Source organism: Ruditapes philippinarum, unplaced genomic scaffold, assembly GCF_026571515.1.
Source record: "Ruditapes philippinarum isolate M1 unplaced genomic scaffold, ASM2657151v2 ctg71_1_1_1_1, whole genome shotgun sequence".
Lineage (NCBI taxonomy): Eukaryota > Metazoa > Mollusca > Bivalvia > Venerida > Veneridae > Ruditapes > Ruditapes philippinarum.
The window spans coordinates 443733-465452 of record NW_026863691.1 but is presented as its reverse complement, the minus strand read 5'-3'; the positions used below and the strand labels follow the sequence as shown (position 1 = coordinate 465452).

Below are 21720 nucleotides of genomic sequence, written 5' to 3'. Positions count from 1 at the left end.
AATATATAAATATATTCATTCTTTTTTACCCACTGTTTTATCCGTATTGCTGAAAACTTTACATTATATAATGTAGTAATGTAAAATTTCCAACAATTCCACCATTGTCATTCTTGCATTTTTATATTTCATGAACAATTAACGTCTAGTTTAACGATTTCCACATTACAAAATAAAGTCTCGTTTTTTTGTCGAAAATTGTCAGCAAATAATATCTGATTTTCAGATGAATAGTTTTTGAATTTTTAATTTCCCTAAGAATGTAAAGTATAATATTTGACATATTTTTGATGCAATAGAATATGTTTAAACTAAATGTAAAGGCAATATGATTCTTTAACAAATTCTCCAGCTTAAATGATTAATACTCTAAAAGATCTCCATCCCTCGTGTGGCAGTTCCACCCCCGTGAGTACACAGAGAAGATATTTTACCGCTTTTCGTCACTGCACCCAATAGTTAAGCACAGTTTGAATACCTGGCTGTTTCTAAGGAAGTCTTAATTAACTTTACCAGGAAATAAACTTTTCAAACATAGTTAATGCATTCTCTTATTCAAAATAGACATATTCAGTAGGAATTATAGAGTTCAATAAATTTCTGCAATGAAAAAAAATACCCAAAGATGAGCATATAATATCTAAAGCTGCACAAGCTAACATAAGTTTTAAAATGTTTAATTTCATAACTTTTAACATTTATCGAATGATTGCTATATAATACATGATAATTCATGCCATAGCAATCAGCAGTTGTGACTGAATTTCATGAAACAATGATTTATCATGATCATATTGAGTATAATCAAATGTTGTTTTAAATGAATAAGAAAATGTCTTAAGCAGAGAATGACCTGTACATGTGCAAAGAGGTAACCTTTTCAGTAGAACTCGCAAAGATGGTACCGATATGTATGCGTACAGTGAAAAGGAGCGCTAATCCAACCCAAGTAACAACTGAACCCATCGATAATTCACTACTTCTTTGGGAATTTTGTTTTATAAAGAATCTGGAAATGCCGCGTGCAATAGACATAAATACATGTATAGTATCAGTATTAAATAATTGAAGGTATTATGATAACTTGCACTGTTGAAAACACTTATATGTATTAGTTTAATGTATGTTTAAAAGGTAAATAAACTAATAAACTAACTACATGGTTTTCTTTGTTTGTTTTATTATATATAGTTTAACACATGAATTTAATCTAGTTAATGGCAAACAATTAATTTTTTACAATGTAAAAACAAAATAACCTGCATAACTCATTTTCAAACATCATTTTATTTTATTGCATTAGCTCTCGTTTTCATGTGCACAAAACTGGGTTACAGTAATTATTTACTGATATTGAAAATATGAAAATAGTGTTTATCAATTTGAGTTAATTCAGTGTTCAAAAAGGGCAAATCGTTTATCAATATTTTAAAAAAGCAACGCGTTGATCAATTTTTAATTATCATGCAGATATTTATGTTTTTAAAGATTCGAAAAATAATTAGTTAATTAGCTTGAAATATAAGTTGAAAGTTATTATTAATATCAAAACCACATCAACCACAACACCAGCAACAACAATGACAACACTTTAATATCATCTTTCAGCCTTATTTATAAATTGGATATAACAAACGAACGAACGAACGAACGAACGAACGAACGAACGAACAAACAAACAAACAAACAAACGAACGAACATAAAAAACCAAATCTTTAAATCATACATAACAGTTCGACAATATATGTCCCCAATCTTAACCCTCTTTATTAACTCCTTTCTTGTACGTTCACCTCATCACTAGTTCCTTTCACAAGTTGCCTTCCCATTTGTCCCTTCGTCATTAGTTTCTTTCTCACAAGTTCCATCTTTTTTTGTACCCTTCTCACAAATTCCATTCCCGCATGTTATTTCCCTATTTGCCCCATCTTCAATAGTTCCTTTCTCGCATATATTTTCACCATTTTCCCCATCTTCGTTAGGTCCTTTCACAGACGTTCCCTCCTCATCTGTAACCTCCTCACTAGTTTCCTTCTTGCATGTTTCTTCCCCAATTGCCTCACCTTCATTAGTTACCTGCTCACAAGTTTCCTCCCCATTTGTACCGAGTTCATTAGCTTGTTTCTGACATGTTCCCTCCACTTTTGCCCCACTAGCTCCTTTCTCATTTGTCTTATCTCGAATTGCTCGTTTTTCACTTGTTCCCTTCTTATCTATATTTTTCTGACTCATTTCCTTTGCTTGCTCATTCTGATTTGTTTCTTTCCCTTTCGTATTCATCTCATCTGTCCCCTCTTCGACTACAATAACATCGCCTTTAGTATGAATTCCTGACCCATCTTCTAGCTCAACGCTTGGCCACACAACCTCGATTATAGTGTTTTTGACCCTTGACATGTCTTTTACGGTATCTTGGCAAGCGTATTGCGTAAATCGGTCACGTATACTTCCTTCGTACAGTTCGTCGATGACATTAAAATTCAGGATGAGTTTCGGTTGAGAAATTGCTGATAGCCAGCAGATATCTATGAATTCGTTAAAGAAATCTTTAAGTTTGGCTTCGCCCTCCTCCATTGTTTCACTCTGTTTTTCGTGGAGTAATACACACATGCTGTCTTCTTTTGATACAATTTCCCAAACACTCTGAAAAGAAGGAAACAATACGAATATGGAAAATTAAAACGTAACTATTAAATTACTTCACTTTCGATTTTTTGCCATAAATGCTCCACGGTCTATGGCATATGCTTTTTATCTAACACAGGATAAATAATACTAATAATTATAAATACATGTAGTAATGTTACAAAAAAAAATGCACTACCTTTTTGATAGCATTTCTTCGTTTTTCTGTACGTCCATGGTTTCTTTTAACTTTATACAGAAGAGGGTTCTAAAACATAAATATATGTAATGACAAATATATTCAGGTCATGTTAGGAATAAGATATTTTTGGAAACCATAAACAATGCTTAAAGTAAATGATTCTAATGAAAATAAATAGATTCATTTTTCACCATCTCTGTGTTTAGCCACTTATTGTTTTGCAAATAATAAGTTTTAAAAACTTCATTCATGTAACAAAAATCTTATTATAGCAATATATCTTACAAACATAATTTGTTTCTTTGGAAAAGGTTCATCAACATGATTCACTCTTACCAATTGTGACATAGTTCGAACTATAATAATATAGAACTAGAAATTGGAAATGAAACATCCTACCTCCCTGTTAAACATGGATGATAAAACTAAGAAATCAAGGCATACTGTCTAATTCACAAATGCTCTACGGACTTTGTCCTATGTTTGCAATTAACTAAACATTAAAATTAAATAAAAAAAGAAATGATAAAAGAAATGACAATAGGCAAGTTAACATTGCAAATTTAGGAAAGTAGGTGATACATACCTCTCGCGATGACGGAAGTGGTTCGTCATCTTCAAGAGCAAGAAAAACTCTTATTTCATTGTCAGAAATTTTGATACATGTTTCATAGGCTTTCTGCAAAATGACACACATTAGAACAATAAAGTTGTTTTTACTTCATAGTAATATCAAACAAAAGAAAATATAGATAAAATTATTCCAGCATAATAATGCAATAACATGGTAAAACACGTCTAATATACGTTTAAACAATAACCATGTAGAAATTAAACCCATGCTAAGGATAGCACTAAATCTCTTATTTCCATTTTGGCCCTTTAACAATTACTGATGGTTTTGACACAGATGCAGGGAATAAATATCACAGTCCAAAACGACCTTTAAATTGTTAGATATTATATAACTTAGTTTCATTCATAATAGAAGATGGTTGTTTGCTCCACAGGACACATCCATTATAATTACGCAAATGATTTTTCACCACAACCATTGACTGTGAGTAAATTATAGCACTCACGTACACTTGACCTTGTATTATAGTACTTATAGTCTGTATGAATGTACAGTGTTTGGGGCCTATAAATGTTCACTCATATATTCAGTAGCAAGACCATGTTTTAACGTCAAGACATTCCAAAGATTAATTTGTTCTACTCTTTTTCAAACTAAAAACAAATTTAAAAACTTAAAATGATCATTACTGAGATGTGACCCATGACCAAAAAATACGTATAATATATTTTTTTAATTGTAGATCATGTCAATTTTGTTTCATAGAACATGGATGGGACCCTCAAAATCTTTTAACAATATACAATTACATTTATAACGGGTCAAACTCAGAAATGTGTATATTAAACGAATGAATCATTTTAATTTTGAATTAAGGAGAAGAACTTGATTTTCATACTGAATATAAAAAATTGGGAATAAATTTATATTTTACTTTCATAAGTGATGACAAGTGTTTGATCATGCTTAGTTCATCGATTCCCTCGATAGTTTCCAATAACCATTCTGTTAGTGACGGCCATTTATTGTCGCTGTTGTACAAACTTTCAAAACGCTTTGCCACTTTAGTGTTAGAAAATTTATCATTAAGATTTTCTAGCTCTAATTTATTGTTGAACACATCCGCCATACTTGCTGTAATTTCATCAGACCTTTGGAAAGAAATAGGATACTCATATTAAGTTCTTACATGTGTAACGAAACAAATAAAAGGATATCTCAATCTTTGCATGCATTAATACTCAATTTTGAGATCGAATATAACATACTCTCAAAACATTTGTTTGCATTAATCTTGGAACGCATGGAACCAACAATATAAACTATAAATTACAAGTATGATTCAAGTTATACTTTTAACTTGATGAATTACATTGAACATTAATTAGTTCTTGAGACTCAACAACTAACTATTTAGGCGAATTTATAAGTCGATATGCTACTAAATCCATACAAAAAGTTGTTTTCGTTTTTGGGCTAGCGGTTTATCGCCTGACCATGGCTAAAACCGTATTTTAACAGTAATATAGTTATCCGTTTCTTGTTTCCGAGGTAACCTTCAGGAAAGTACAGTACTGTATAATCCGTGTTGCATACGGATTTGCTAAAAAGTTTCAATAGGACTACCTTTACAGTAGCGAACTGTATCAACGGTTAAAAATAATCAGATATACTTATGTTACATAATGTGGTCAATCAAATTCATGGTGTTTTCGAAGACAAAGTAATTACTAATTAAATTCCATGCTGGAAGAAGTCATTTGATATGAAATATGTCATGATAGCATATGTCATTTATTCCATTTATATATAATGTGTGGATTGTTAACAAGCTGGTATTAACATGCACATGTAGTTAAGGTAGTGGAGTCATATTGAACATGGATAATATTAAACAAATTTAATTAATCAAAAATGCATTTAAGATAAAGACTTTTAGACACATGAACTTGTTTTACTTATTTCTTGACAGTCTAGAAAAACGAAATCTTAATCTTTTTTTTTTTTAAATGCCTGTTATAATGTTATTTACTTCAAACATTACGGGTATTGTACTAACATTTGCTGTATCTGAATATATTTTTCTTCTGCAAGTTTCTTCTGAGCAGTTAATTCTTTTATTTTGCTTTCAAGCTTGCGCGATTCATCTAAGGTCTCGTTCATAACTCTTGCCATGCTTTCCTGAAGTAAATAGGTAATGTATATTCATGTTGATTATAATTATTTTTCTCAACAGCCTAAAATGAGTTGAATCATAGACTATATTCATCATTTCATGAATACTGATTTTATTATAACCAATATAGTACATGTGAAATTGTGAACAGCTGGAAATAGTTGTATTGAATATTGAAAACGATATGAATGGCAGGTCAATTTATAAAGAGCATTTTATTTTATCTTCACCTATTCTTTCAGATTTGCAATTTTTGCCATGGAACTCATTATTATAGAAGATAAATAATACTAGTAATATACAGAATGACACAATTATTTCTATTAAGACATAATGTCTTTAGACAATGTAACTTTTAACTAACCTGTGACCTAGCACAGTTGTGACACACTTCTTTCCCTGTATCACTAAAAAGTAAGTGTCAGTAACAGTAAGCAAAATCAAACTAATGATTATCACCCCAAATAAAAACAGAAGTCTATGAATATGTTTTTGTGATAATTATGTTAATTTCCAAGGTACATTAATTCTAATTTATTGAAAAAAAGTCAAATTAGTATTATAAAGATTAAAATGAAAACCTACAAGGAAAAACATCAAAGAGCCTAGGCAACAAGGCAAAAAGTTCTGTTCTGGCTCACAAACGTACTTTAATAAGTATATTATAATCAGTTTGATCAGAATCTTAATTGACGTAAGAAAACTGCAATTCATATACACGAAATATTGTACAATTCATGTATTTGAGACCTGAAATTCGTATAGCATTTACTATTAGATATAAATAAGTTCAAAATAACTGTACCATTAACTTACACATCAGTTCCCATAGGAGCGTTCTTGAATTTTACCTCATTGTTCGTTACATCAACGGTCACTTCAGCTTTATCTTCATCCTTACCTTCAACTTTGTCTGTAGATTCTTCCATACCTTTATGCTCTTAAATGAAAATATATCCAATTAAATGTTAAAAAAAACAACATTATAACACTGAAAAATTACAATGGTACACGTTCATTTGGATTGAACCATTAATAAGTGACATTGGATACTATCACCTTTTTCCATGGAACTGTGACTGAATTCAGCATTAAAAGAAATATTCAACAGAATAATGCATAATTTTGAAATATCTTTCAGATTCCGAAAATGTTGAAATGCAGAGATTATGTTTCATACGTTGACTACAAAGAGCAGAGTTAAATATAATATAACAGTTAATTGGTTTTAAGAAATTAGCCTACTAAGTACATGACAATGATGAAGAATTGAAGAAAAAGAGAGGAAGAGAGGAAAGTATGCAATTTAATGACATCTTGACATTCATAACAGCTAGATATATTATTTCTTAACTTAAGTATAATAAAAGATGGATGTTCCACACCACTAAATAATTTTATGACTTTAAAGGTTATAATATTTAGTTTGATATAGAATAATAACAACTTCATTCAATTAAGATGAAAAAAAGACAGATCAAAAGATAAAAAAAAACAACAACAACAAACAAACAAACAAACAAACAAAACAACAACAAAAAACAAGTAGTATATGTAATAAATTATAACAGTTAACAGCAAAATTACGCTTAACCGTTATAATGTAGAAATAAATGGCAACAACATTTTACCACACTTTTTTGCATTTTGGAATTTAAGCACTGCCAAGTTATCATTGCTATCGTTCACTTAATTTGAATTTCAACTGAATTGGAACATAAACTGATTTTCAAAAGAACAGCCTGGTCGTGTATGGACAATTTACCAAAACAAGACCTACAAAAGTTACACTTCAATATTCTTAATCTTGGTGGACTGGAAATGACTCTCAAAATATCATAAGCAACCATCGTTTCCTTGTTATTGGACATACTAAGAGACGTAACTCAACCCCAACCATTTTAAAATCGAAACTAGATCCATTTCATTTACTGTTGGACTCAGTGAAAGCAGCTTGACATTGACTTTAGATCAAAGATAAAATACATTACCACTAAACTCTATTCTTAACAAAATGAACGACTATTCACAGAATTCTGTCATGCGTGCATCTACAGACGAACACGTATTTCAACAGTTAAATTGGTAATATGTAACACTTGCTATTACAATCGACATTGATATGTATACATTTACACCTACATTTTAACATTATTTTTAGGAATAAGCTTAAACGACATGATTAAACGCCCGATGACACTATTTAATGTAGTTTACCTAAATCAATTAATAAATGCATTACCTTTGTCAGCCATATGTAAAGGATATAGTGAAAAGTTGGTTTCGATGAAATTATTTAAAGTATCGTTATTATCCCTATGATGCATCTCAATACGGTCACATGATCTTCATTAATACAGGAATTCTACTTTCGTTTTGAATGTACTTTCGAAATCGGTTTGGATTACCGATGATCTGAAAACGCTTATGTTAGCATAAAAATATAATAAAAAGATTGTTCAGATAAGTTTAATATTGCAAACATTGTCAGTATATTAACAAAGTTAGTGGGTCATTATGATAAAGAAGAGCTCACAGGTCATAATTGTTCATCAATCTTAGGTCGATTTATTCATTATGTTAATTGTTCATTTTGCCGTGCACTGTTCGTCATTTAGTCGTGGGAAAAATATCCTTAATGTCCGCGCATAGGTCGATTGTCGTTTGTCTCCGTGGCGTCTGTTATCGTCTGCTATTGTATTGTTTCGGATGGTTCTGTAACGTACGCTTATTAGCGGAAATTCACGGAAACGGCCGCAACAATTTCACTATGTATGTCGTGCAATTTTGTGAACTGTTTTTGTATGTCCAATCGTGTGTACAACATAATTGTATGAAAGAGATTTGAGAGAGTTTTACATTGGTTTTCTTCCAATTCCCGCGCACTTTCCTTCTCCAGCTCACTTCGACTTCATCCTCTCCTCTTACGAGTTTAGATACACAATGTGCTTGCATTGATTCTATAAGTTTATTTAATAGAATTTTTGATAGGAAATAACTTATTATTAAGTTATTTACTTTTTGTATTGAGATTGTATTGTATTGATTGTTTGGCACATACAGTTTTCAACAAAAGACTATCTAGTTTATTTATAGTCGGCGGCCAATGGAAGTAGTATGGTTTAAAGATTTCGATAGTGGGTACACACAAGGAGAAAGTGCTTTTCACTCTGTTATTTCGCTGTTCTCTAGGCCTATCAGTTTCTATAAATAAATTATGGGAGGAAGTCCGAAATCTAGTAAAAGCAGCTTGGACATAGTCTAAATACGTTTCAATTTCAAAAGAATGTTTAAATATGCAGTATGTTTGTTATATTGGTAAATTAGTAATATATGCATATCAGCTTAGTAGAAAAGTGTCAACTAATCTTTGTTTAATAGTACATGTATAATATGGTATATTTATATCGATTGTCCCAAATGTATGAAAAGGGCCATGCGCCGCTTTTCATGGAATGGCACTCATGAGTCCAATTAAAGGGTTCCATGATAAGCGCCGTATGAACAAACTTGCGAATGTTTCTAAATTCAAAATTTCACCATCACCATGTTTAAATGTTGAATTCTGCTTAAGTCGGTGCCTGGTGGCGTAGACGGTATCTTGCACTTTCCAGTACCGTCCATGAACAGGCCCAATCAAACCGAGCCTGCAAAATTTTCAATTTTGTCGTTATGGACTTTCTTAAGGAATTCTTGTTTTCTCTATTTAAAGAATCAGATACGTTTGATTTACAAGGGACGCATCGTTTAAGTATTTGTGACCAATACCTTATCATGCTAAGTTTCTAGTAATATGTAACGAATAACGACCAAGTTCACCATAAAGCGCTGACAAGTTTGTCGTTTTTTTTTCTCAAACTTGATCAAAGACATCACATTAATTAATAGTTTATTAAATTGATTACCGATTAAGATTGAACAAATAACTCTTACTCCTGTTTTTAAAATACATTTAGGTTATGCCCCTTTTTACACGAATGAATTGTCAAATCTTGGCTTTCAGAACATCCAAAGTGAAATGATTTTCAATGGTTGTGCTATGTTGAATAAACTTCCACAAAAAAATAAAGATTCGGCCAACATGAAACAGTTCAAGGTAAAGGCACCAATAAATGTATCATTTACTTAATTTGTAACAACATCTTACTGTTATGATTAAAACGTTTATTGTTTACATAATTTGCCAATGTTTCTGTAAGACTTAGTAGAATCAGTCAATACCAGTATGCGTTCCTGGACCATGATGGAATAAGTCGAACTCACATTTGTGTTTTCTGGGAATATGAAATATACATGTTGATAAAATTTGTTTATATTCATTAGTCTTCAACGTTTTTCAATAAACATGTACTAAATTTACACTGTTGTACTAGTTTTTTTTCTGGTCAAAACTCGTGATATTTTTTAAGAGCAGAAGTCTTCCAATATATTTCTACTCATGATATAATTATGATATATTGTTGCTTATTTTCTACCACAAAACACGACTAATTTTATAAGTTGATATAAATTATAATAGTAAAGATAGATATGCAGATTTTACAGTAGTTGCTTACTCACACACAAAATGCAGATGAACTAACTTAATTGCTTATGATTATTGCAGCTCCTACAATGCCATAGTGTGCTCACAATATCCAATTATTTTAAGTTATTTTGATTCTTGATATTTAATGTAAAACATATATGCAAACATTATGAGCTATGCATAGAATTTTAAATGTACTTGCGTTGCGTTCTGTTAACCTATTTTGATCTGATGGTGATACAATCAGAAAGTGATACAATGCTAAAAAAGCTCCTCCTGTGTCATGAGAAGTAAGATCGCCGTGCGGTTTGAAGGAGTCAAGCTTACGACCCCTGGGTTGAATTAAATAATTTTCGACTTAGAAGTAACAAAACGCTTTTTTCTGTTTAACGATTTCTAAACTCAAACCCATCATATTCAAGTACTTTACATCACTTGTACTGTATTTACTAATCGTTAACGCCATGTAGCTGACATCCTTAAACTACATAAATTCTGCTAGACAATGGCGGTGCCTCCCTGTGTTTCTTCAATTGTCTGTATCACCTGTATTGCCTGTCAGTTTTAAATTTTTTTTCGACTTCTGTTTGTTCTGATTTATATATTGATACATGCACACTGTATTTTAGGTTAGGGTTAACGTCTCATTAACAAAGTAAATGTCACATGGCGACTTTATAGGAGGAACACTTATGTGCTTGTCGTTGAATTATTATTTCCGGCACGAACAGGCACTTGAGTAGAACCACCGACATTTCCTTAGCTAGCTGAATAGCTTCCTCATGTGAAAACATCCAATTCCTTGTGATATTCGAGCCTACAGCGGTGAAAAGCAAGTGATTTGAAGTCAATGACCTTAACCATCCTGTCATGGATGCCCCTAAATATGGATACATTGAAAAGACAACAATAATTGTGATACATTTGTACCTTTAATTCATTAGTGCTCGCTGATATGAAATGAAATTAACAACTATTATTTTGTATTGATATGTGCTACCTTGCTCATTTAATCGGTTATTATCGCGTTGATCAATTATTTAGCAAAACCAGATAACAAATCTACAACATACATTTTATTTCAGACTTACATAATACAGCGTTATGCAAATTAATATAGAAAACATCTTAATACAATTTGCTTTGTTTTTTTTTTCATTTCGATCGAATTATAATCGGAATTGTGTAACGATGTCATACTATACGCATACTGTAGTATATGCCTTTTTTAAGTATGTAATTATCAAATATCTACTAGTATTTTACTATAAAACCTTTAGTTTTAATTGACATGACATAGCAACATTATTGAGGATTGAAGTCAATAAGACTAAAAATGACAACAAGAGCCAAAATGTTATCGGTAAACTAACAGATCAAACAAATTAATCAAATCCGCCAATGAGCAATTTACTGTCTGACTTTTTTACAACGCAACCCTGTCAATCTATTTATTTTCAAATGTTAGTCTCCGTCCGACATTGTGCAAACATCAACAGTTATTACATCACCTTTGGTAAAAACTCCAGATCTATCCTCTAGAATAACGCATGGCCAAACCACTTCGTATATACAGTCCTTTTCAATGTTAGAACTTTCCACACTTTCTTGTGTAGAATACTGTTTAAAATGTTCTTTTATGACACCGTTATATGCCTTGCCAATTACTTTAAACTCAAGCAGTAATCTAGGATTAGATATCAGCATTAACCAACAAATATCTATATATTCATGAAAGAATTCCTTTAATAACTGTTCTGCTTCTTTCTTGTTTTCTACTGGCAACAACAAGTGAGTTTTCTCCTCATTAAGCACACTACATAATATTTTCTGAAACGGAATGAAAATAAAATAATCAAAGTTTTCGACATAAACTTATTGAATTTTTATATCACTATTAACATAATCGAATTCAACATGCATGAACATCTCCTATTTTGTTCATTTAAAAATAGTTTAAGTAGTTTAACATTTAACATCAGAATAATGTTATGTAAGAAAATATTTTGGCAGTCATATATTTAGCAGTCATATTTAATCTAAAATTCTCATTAACTGTAATTCAGGAAAGTAAAGTGAAAATGTTGCAATGCAAGATGAGATTGTACAGACTATTATAAAGATTAACACATTGGTAATATTGGATTTACCTTAATAACTGATTTTCTAATGTTGTCCATCCGGCCATTGGCTCTTCTAATTTTAAATAATGTAACCTCCTGGCGAGAAGAAAAAGAAAAGGATTAAAACAATGTATTGATCGTTACTTAGTGTCTCAACTTATCAATATAATTTGCTTAAGTTGCAATCTGTTAAATATTTTTGAAATGCTAAACATCAGATAATAATTTTAAAAAGTAATCGTCTCCTATGCCAAATAGTTACTGAAATAAGAATAATGAAACACGAAATAACTTAATCAAATATGTGACATAAAGGTAACCTATTGTCATAAATCAATTGGAACTAGAGCAACGACTGCGGGCTAAATTTACGTGTTCTCTGAAATGCGCCAGAAACCCTACCTTCCATAATAATAACCCTGAATATCTATATTCAAAAAAGATGTTCTAGTTAATTGATCTTACTAAAAAATGAAATTCAATAGGAGATAAAAAAAACACCAGGTATTCCAGCTGATTTTGAAAACAGAATTGAATTTGGACGGAACATAATCTCATTTTTTGAAGACAAAACCACACACATTTGCGACATCATGGACATAAAAGTTACTTGAACTTATTGGCCATAGAAACTGGGTCACTGACAGGAAAGAAGAAGAGTTTTGTAAAGGATTTTAACAAGGACAAGGTGTAGATAATTTTATTTTAAACAAAGTTGAAATGGAAACGATATTGATAACGAAGTATATGGTGTTTTCTTGTAATACAGAGACAATCTGAAGTCCAGGAGTGAGTGAGGAAAAAGACAACCTACATCGTTTGGCGATGGAAGCTCTTCACCACTTTCCAGAAAAAGAAACCTTCGTATTTGATCGTCCGCTAGTTTCAAACATTCTTCATAGGCATCCTGCAGAATTAAATATGATCAGGTATGTGCTAATCCAGAAAATAACATAAATCTGAGACTTATTTACATTATTTATTACAGACAAAATATACCCCCCATTCACAATGATTAGCAAAACAAAATGGCAGCATGTGCAAGTTCCTTTTCTTACGATATATAATGTTGGGCAGTCCCAGATAATTCATTTTTGTGCAACCGAAAAATTAACTAACATTCAGGTGTGAACTATTTAAAATGCTCAAATAGCGAAATTATGAGATGAACTGATGATTGTTTTGCATAAAATGAATGAAAATTTAGCAGTATAAAAAAAATCTTCAAAGAGTTTTATTTTACATAAATATCCATTGTTGGTAATTTTTTTTCTAAGAAAACCTTTTTTTTCTAACATTTGATTTTAAAAGCAAGAACAATTATATACTTATTGTATTAAAAGTTGTATGAAATACCTTCATCAGAGTCGAAAGAGCTTTTACTCTCTCTAATTCTGATAGATCGGAATTGTTCTCTTCCAACCATTCAGATAGTTTTACCCATTGATTGTCATAAAGCTTTTCAAACAACTTTGCTAATTTGGTATTAGAGTATTCATCGTTGACGTTTTCAAGAGCTCCCGAGGTCTCCAAAACACTTGCCATTGAGCACGTTAGTTCCTCAGATCTTTGTTTGCATCAGAAAAAATAGGCTTACAATTAAAATGTTTTAAAACTGTTGAACTATTGAATATTTACTTGGGAAACTTCTTTATGAAAGTGTCATATTGAACGTTCTATCAAATCTTTAATTGAAACTCTAAACAAAGAAATGAATTCTTAATTTTAAGATTAAGACGTATCCACAAAATAAGGTTACCTTTCCATTATTTCAGCATTTTGGTTTCTCAAATCACGGTTTTGCTTTTTAAGTCTTTCATTTTCTTTCAGGATGTTGTCATTTTCCAACTGCAAACTTTCAATAGTTTTCTGAAACACAAACAAGTACGTATTACCTTTTTCACAAAATATGAAAACAACCTTCACAAAAATCAATGATGTAAAAAAACGGATCTAACGCCTCATTATGATAGAACACTTTAAAAAAGAAAAGAAAAAATAAACAACAACGATAACAAAACATGAAGCTATTAACTCACCTTGTATTTATAGCAAGATCCACATAATGCCTCGGCTTTTGGCTCATGATTTTCTCTAAAAAAAATAGAATTAGAGTACGTTTGAAAGGCTGAATGACTTCATCTTAATTTAATACTATTCAATGTTATGAGCATTTCCTGGATCGATATCATAATTTGTAAAAGTAAGACTTTATATTTTTTTTTAAAAAATCAACGTGATATAAATGTGTTCCCAGTATATTTAATAAACTATGCAATATACGTTTCATGAACTACAAATAATTTTGCATAGTTGATGACGAATTTGAAGGATGTTATAATATAAACGTAAAGTATTAACTTATTACTTGGTGCAAGGGAAGGGCTTGTGTTAAAATATCTTTAATTTAACAATGTTATAGGTGTTACAGAATGTTACATTAAAAATGCTTTCAGTCATTATATATTTTTCAGGTTCTTCTAGTTTACAAATTGCATTTTCCAAATATTTCAAATGCATTACAAAGTTCAATTTAATAAAACAGAAACAGAAAGCTAACATGAACGTGCAAGGTGATAGATGCATGTTACCAAAGAATACCGTTTTTCTTTTTATTCATTTTCAATAATAATATAATAATAAATAATAAATACCACATTTATATAGCGCCCTTTTCATTAAAATGTTCAAAGGCGCTTTACATCAATCATATATGTCTAAAACAATATAAATGAACAGGATTATGAACATTAAAAATATTTTGCATTAACTAATTAAAAGTATAAATTATGGAATTATTTTTACATATTAATACAATATAACTTAAAGATCCTTAAAACTCACTTTACAATATTATTGTCATACATTAAAATTGTCTTCAATATATAATAATAGATAAGATCTTGCTAAATCATCATTATAAAACAATAGAAATACTAAATTGATTTAAAAAATTGTTTGTTTAAAAAAAAAAAAATAAAACTTTTTAATAAAACTAATATTCAAATAACAGATACTTCGTATTCACTGTTTATAAAATTCATTCATAACAGTCACTGATTATTTTTCATAAGCTAAATTGAAGTAGTGTGTTTTAAGATGTTTTTTGAAACTTTCTACTGTGTTACAGTTTTTTAGATGACTTGGTAGTGAATTCCATAGCTTAGGAGCTGATGCCGAAAAACTCCTTTCACCAAATTTCAGTTTAGGTTTTGGTTGCACTAATCGTACAGGTGCATTTGAAGAGCGCAGATTTCGGGAAGTGGAATAAACTTGAATCATTTCCTGCATATATGATGGAGATTGTTGTTTCAGTGACTTGAAAGTATGTAATAAGATCTTGTAATTCACTCTATATTCGATTGGCAGCCAATGAAGATCTTTCATCACTGGTGTAATATGATCTTTCCTAGATGTACGTTTAATCACACGGGCTGAAGTATTTTGAACAAGTTGAAGTTTTTTCATGGTTTGTTGAGGTATACCATATAGAAGAGCATTGCAATAATCCAGTCTTGATGTCACGAGAGAGTTAACGAGTGTTTTTGTAGCTTCTTCGTTGATATATTTTCGAATACGTCCTATCTTACTTATTTGGGCATACGAAGATCTGCACACGGAGCTAACATGATGTTCCATATTAACCCTTGAATCAAGGAATGCACCCAAATTCCTTACACTTGATGACTGTTTGATTTCAACTTGGTCCACATTGACAGTTATATTTTTCACTGAGTCTGTATTGCTACCCGACGAAAAGACTATAAGTTCTGTTTTGTCTGAATTCAGTTTGAGAATGTTGCTGTTCATCCAGAATGTTATTTCTTTTAAGCAGTTTGAGACAGAATCAAGTACAAGTTCAGTTTTGGTGTTGTCCAACGGTTTGAAAGAAATGTATATTTGAGAATCGTCAGCATAGAAGTGACATTGCAGACCATGTTTTCGACAAATTTCGCCAACAGGTTTTGTGAAAAGTATGTAAAATTTTGGTCCTAATACAGAGCCCTGAGGGACACTGTATGTCATATGCACAGGGTCAGATAGTTCTCCATCAATACAAACAGTCTGATAGCGACCACTGAGATAAGATCTACACCAAGCGAGCACTTTTCCAGTAAAACCAAAGTCACATTCGAGTCGATTAAGAAGAGTGTTGTGGTCAATCGTGTCAAAGGCAGCAGATAAATCGAGCATTACTAATATTGTAACTTCGCCTTTGTCAAGAGATTGGAGAATGTCATTTTGCACTTTGATAAGTGCAGTTTCTGTGGAATGAAATTTCCTGTATGCAGATTGATTTGGTTCATGTAGATTGTTAGTGTTGAGAAACATATCAAACTGACAGTCAGCCGCAGATTCTAGAAGTTTTGAGTCATATGTTTCATTAGCAACTGGTCTAAAGTTTTTCATAATTTCTTGATCCAAATTGTCTTTCTTTAATAGTGGTCTGATTATCAAAGTCTTATTGCGTGGAGGTACGTCGACGGTGTAAAATGATAAGTTGAACATGTGCGTTAGATATGGTGATACTTCAAGTTTGCATTCTTTTAGGAGCCAAGTCGGTATCGGATCTAGTTCACATGATTTAGTAGATGACTTTGATATGAGCTTAAGAACTTGCTCTTCTGTAATAACTTCAAATTCACTGAATGTTTCTTTAGGCTTTTGTATTTGAGTTGAATTAGATTCATTTGTTATATTACATTCATTTTTAGATGCTATGTCAGATCTGATTTTTTCAATTTTGTTTTCAAAGAAATCACTAAAATCTTGAGCTAGTTCTTTAGCAGAAGTGTGTGATGGGAGCTTAACTTCAGGTTTGTTTCCGAGGAGATGATTTGTTACTTTGAAAATTTGTTTTTGATCATTACCACACGATTTTATTTTGTCTTTGTAATATGTTTCACGAGATCTTTCAATTACATCATTTACAACTAAGCACTGACTTCTGTATATTTCATGATCTACAGTTAATTTTGATTCCTGCCATTTTCTTTCAAGTTTACGTTTAATGTGTTTCTCGTCATGTATTTCTTGATTGAACCACGGGCATTGGGGTCTGAGAACAATTGTTTTTGTTTTCTCAGGTGCATGTTTGTCTAACAAAGATGAAAGGACAGTGTGATATTTCTCTGATGCTTCTGCCATGCTGTCTGGTTTAGGACCAAAAAGTTCAGATGATCTAATATCTGCTTTGAAATCTTCAATGTTTATATCACGAGATTTTCTGTATGTGACTGTTTTACGAATAGGTGGTGGTTTCGAAACATTAACTTTCATTAGGATAGCAAAATGGTCACGTGTTACTTTTCCGTTTGAAGTTTTAAATCCAGGATCAGTTATTTTAATATCAGATACTACATTTTCATTTTCTCTTGTTATGACTACATCTAAAATGTGTCCAGCTACATGTGTCGGTTCATTGACTAACTGTTTTAATCCAAATGTGTTCAGGATGGATAAGAAATTCTGCGCATCACGATTATCAAGTTTATCAATGTGAAAGTTTGTATCTCCTAGAAACACTGTGGTTTTGTCAGTTTCAGCATATTTCGACAGAAAATCAGGAAACTCATTGTTCAAGAATTTTGAAGTACTTAGGCCATTCGTTTTGGATGGAGGAGGTCTATATATTACAACAAGGCGGGTTGAAAAGTCACGAACACTAATGATACAGTCCATGAATTCGAATTGTTCAAAGTCTCCATCTTTACTTGACGAGTCAATTTTGATTTTTATTGAGGTCTTGTGAAGAATGGCAACACCACCACCTTCTCTCTTTAATCTAGGAACATGAGAGATTTTATAACCGTCAGGCACAAGTTCACTAAGACACACTTTGTCTACTTTACTCCCAAGCCAGGTCTCTGTTATAACCAACATGTCAAGGTCATTGGAAATAATAAAGTCATAGATGGCTAACGTTTTATTTTTAACTGATCTGCAGTTTATCAAACATATTGACATATATTTTGAACCACTGACTGTAGTGTTAGAAATTGGTTTAACTTGAATCAAATTTTCCTTAATCAACTTTCTCCTGGTTTTATGTTCGACCCCCTGTAATTTACTGTTTGATTCAACTGTAGGTATAATTTGATTAAGTGTTTTCAGATTATTCAGGTGAATGCCTTGATTTGTATCCCATTCTCTTCTTTTATTATTTTGTCCACCTTTAGAATTTCTATATTGAAAAAGATTATAATCCTATAAAGTTTGAATGGTATCATTACTTAATCCATGTTGCCTTCGGGGTGGTTTTGCTAGTTTTAACAATTGATCTCTATTGTATCGTATAAAGCACATTGTTGTCTATTTTATATCCAGGTTTAAAATTTATATCACCATACATGTATATTTACAAAATATTGTCTTCTAACTATATATATATCCAATTGTTTGATATCAGAATCCAATTAGGAAATGAAATATCCAAGGATTATTCACACACAATATTTCTAATATACTAACAAGACACTATGCAATTTTCCAGCAAAATCTACTTATTCGTTAAAGCACAATAAATTAAATTTAAGGAGCACAAATTTTCGCAGCCTTACACTTAGGCGCACTATATTTCAAAAGTGTAATATTAGAGTTGACATTATATAGAAACATACAAATAAAAGTAAATCATATGAGGTGTATATATATAAATTAAAGAAAGAAAGTCATGAATTATACATAGGAAAATTACATTAAGAAGAAAACGGAATGACTGCTGTGGTGTAGTAGTTAGCATACTGGACCGGTAATCAAGAGACACATAATTGGAGTCCATGGCAACGGCGTGTCGATTTAACGTGTGATTTTTACATGCTGAAGGGGTTGACATATTTTTGTTGTTTAAATGTCTAACTATCATATCATCAATATACGAAATGTGTGTTTTCTTCTCATAGACATATGCCATTGTATAACTTTTCCCGATGGTACATGTTAGCATGAAATTACAGAAAGTATTTTCAATGATATTTATCAAATGTATTTTGAATTCAGTAAAAATAGTCGCTTTACTCTTTGCATCAAACAAAAAATATTTATGGTCTAACCTCTTGCAGCATGACATGATTGGTGAAGACAACGAAACCAATAGACTTATGACAAATCTCTTTGTTACATATATTAAGCTTCTTCCAAGGTTGAATATCAGTTTACAGCAATAAACTGAAACTAGATAAAACAGACGCTAAGTTTTGGCCATTATAAAAAACAAACAATTCAGATTAACAACTGTATAACCTTTTAATATTCAATTAGACTTGCATTACATAAGTTGTGTAAGTGTTGCATCTTTCTAAAGTTTTTGCCAATATAATACGAGTATTCTTAAGTTTTCTTAATATAAGGCAATATGTTAGGAATCCTCAGGCCATTATGTACATCTCCGGGCCAATATCGCATAATGGCGAGCAGCAACCAAGTATTAACCTCTAAATAATGCCAAGTAATAATTGAGTGTAAGTTGAATAACAGACATTAAAAAATACTTTCTTAATTTTAAGTACCACTTTCGTATTATCCATTTAGTATTTACCTTGACAACAACACTACTCTGCCGCACCTATGTATCTATGACAGTAATTCACAAAGAAAATATTGTTTATTAGCCGAATTCATACCGCTAATCCAGGTGTAATATTTTCTTTGAATATTTTAATCTTACATTATTGTTCTTTAAAACAATAAAAACACCAACATCAACATTAACAAGAGGAAAATAGCACAAAGACAAATACGAACAAACATAGGGAAGGGGTATATTTAAAACATTTCTCTTTACACAGATTTATTTGGTGCACGTTTGATTGGATAAGGTAGACTACATGCATTACATTCCAATTAAAACTTGATACACATATACGTGTTTATTTATTATGTATGTATATAGCCTGTCTATAAGGTACGCCACCAAGGGCTTTATTTACAGTTTTGAAAGATGTTCCAAAAAAACGCAACATGCAATGATGGTTGGTTGGTATGTTTGATATACCAACGTAAAACCAAAACGAAAGAAATGAACAACAAACATTCCTTTCAATTTTTTTGTTTTGGAAATGTTCTACATCTGACAATACGTCAAGAAAAAAAATAATAAAACAACAGTAAGTCTAGCTTTATTGTTTTGTACAATGGACAGGTAACAAAACTTACTCGGAAGAATCTGATCCATCTGGACTGCTGCTTATGTCAGGATTCCTAGAAGCTACAATCGCATGTGCTAAAAAGTACAGAAAACTGTCTGAATAAAAATACATCTATTACATTGTATTTATTTAATGATTTTCAATTTAAAATGAAAACATAAACAAACATCTATGACAAAAATAACATTGAAAATTTAATTTGAGGCGCACGTACGCACAGTCATTATATCAAGCTAAGAAAATTATAAAAAAGAAGGATTGTTCTTGAAATATAAGTTTGGGACACATCATATATATGTATACGTATTCTTTTATAATAACAATTTAATGCCAGCATTTTAATAAAAAGTGTTAAACTTTTTTCTTAAAAGTAACCTTACATTTATTAAGCAAACAAAACCATTTTATATACATGTATTTGTCCGTCTGCTTAAGTATTTATTGCATATATAATAGTTGACAATATAGGTCACCAGTCCTGTCTCTAAATATAACATCATAATTATGATAATAATATTTTGAGATCCTACAGTTTGAGTATTTCAAACACCATTTTCTATATCTATTTCAGACTAATTTACGCGACAAATCTATTGTAAATAAAGTTACCTTATTTAAATGTCCTCAAATAGTATACTTAAATACATTTACATTTGAGATAGAATTTGTCTCCCCTGATATATCTAATTACACTTAATGTGAATAATTTAATTTATATGAAATGAATTAAAATTCTGTAATAAAATGCAGATATAAAGCATATATGGAAAACCTAATAACGTTTATATAATCATCTCGTCAATATTGTTGAAAAGTTCTAAAAAAATATAATTTAGAAAAAAAACAAAAACAACAACATTAGTTTGCTTATTAGATATCAAACCTGGGTAATATCTCTATTTATATCTATAGAGTAAATAAAATTATTATCATATATTTTATTTCACAACTTATCGCATGGAAGCATCTAATATGATAGTAGATCTACAACTTCTTATATCTTCTTTCGATTTTGAAATCGAAAGTACTTTTTGGGGTTAAAAAATGATGCCATTCAACAATATACAAGTGCAATAATACTAATTAAACCTAATTTAACTGAACGTGTATTACATACCTGCATCGATCGGCATATTAAGTATAATTTTATGATCCAAAATAAACACAGATGGAGCAGAGAATGATCATTCAAAAATAACAGAACTCACGTGATAAATTTCACCCAATCATGTAGTTTGTAGTTTCACAATCGAAGAAAAAACAAACTGGAAAACACGTGACCAATATCCAACCAGTCTAATCATTTGTACTTTCAGTTTCTGATTCAAACAAAAAATAAAA

General features: G+C 31.0%; 2 protein-coding genes across 5 annotated transcripts; both read right to left on the bottom strand.

Annotated features, from left to right (window-relative positions):
* Positions 1 to 1167: 1167 nt before the first annotated feature.
* Positions 1168 to 7950, bottom strand: LOC132723033 (uncharacterized). Its single transcript, XM_060707695.1, has 8 exons — positions 7824 to 7950; positions 6398 to 6521; positions 5946 to 5988; positions 5465 to 5586; positions 4340 to 4556; positions 3415 to 3507; positions 2826 to 2894; positions 1168 to 2644 (listed from the first exon to the last, which is right to left on the bottom strand). Exons 1-8 carry the CDS (start codon positions 7906 to 7908, stop codon positions 1802 to 1804), a joined length of 1596 nt encoding a protein of 531 aa, XP_060563678.1. The 5' UTR covers positions 7909 to 7950; the 3' UTR covers positions 1168 to 1801.
* A 3072-nt stretch (positions 7951 to 11022) lies between these two features.
* Positions 11023 to 21623, bottom strand: LOC132723032 (uncharacterized). Of its 4 annotated transcripts, none has more exons than XM_060707689.1 (9): positions 21497 to 21623; positions 20387 to 20453; positions 19285 to 19405; positions 14272 to 14326; positions 13992 to 14101; positions 13589 to 13799; positions 13047 to 13139; positions 12260 to 12328; positions 11023 to 11939 (listed from the first exon to the last, which is right to left on the bottom strand). In XM_060707689.1, exons 2-9 carry the CDS (start codon positions 20403 to 20405, stop codon positions 11574 to 11576), a joined length of 1044 nt encoding a protein of 347 aa, XP_060563672.1. In that variant the 5' UTR covers positions 20406 to 20453; positions 21497 to 21623; the 3' UTR covers positions 11023 to 11573. The 4 variants fall into 4 exon arrangements, with proteins under 4 accessions (XP_060563672.1, XP_060563676.1, XP_060563673.1 ...); XM_060707693.1 differs by having other exon boundaries at positions 21588 to 21618; XM_060707690.1 differs by lacking the exon at positions 21497 to 21623 and adding an exon at positions 21263 to 21328.
* Between the last annotated feature and the right edge of the window lie 97 nt (positions 21624 to 21720).

What these genes read in the sequence shown, in the direction of transcription:
- LOC132723033 (XM_060707695.1), bottom strand. Translation starts at nt 7,908, where the DNA reads ATGCATCATAGGGATAATAACGATACTTTAAATAATTTCATCGAAACC. An exon ending in ACAACTGTGCTAGGTCACAG is followed by an intron (nt 5,587 to 5,945) that starts GTTAGTTAAAAG and finishes TATTTACTTCAG; the next exon opens with GAAAGCATGGCAAGAGTTAT. An exon ending in GAAGAAATGCTATCAAAAAG is followed by an intron (nt 2,645 to 2,825) that starts GTAGTGCATTTT and finishes CCTTCTTTTCAG; the next exon opens with AGTGTTTGGGAAATTGTATC.
- LOC132723032 (XM_060707689.1), bottom strand. An exon ending in AATGCTGAAATAATGGAAAG is followed by an intron (nt 13,800 to 13,991) that starts GTAACCTTATTT and finishes ATGCAAACAAAG; the next exon opens with ATCTGAGGAACTAACGTGCT. An exon ending in CTCTTTCGACTCTGATGAAG is followed by an intron (nt 13,140 to 13,588) that starts GTATTTCATACA and finishes TTAATTCTGCAG; the next exon opens with GATGCCTATGAAGAATGTTT.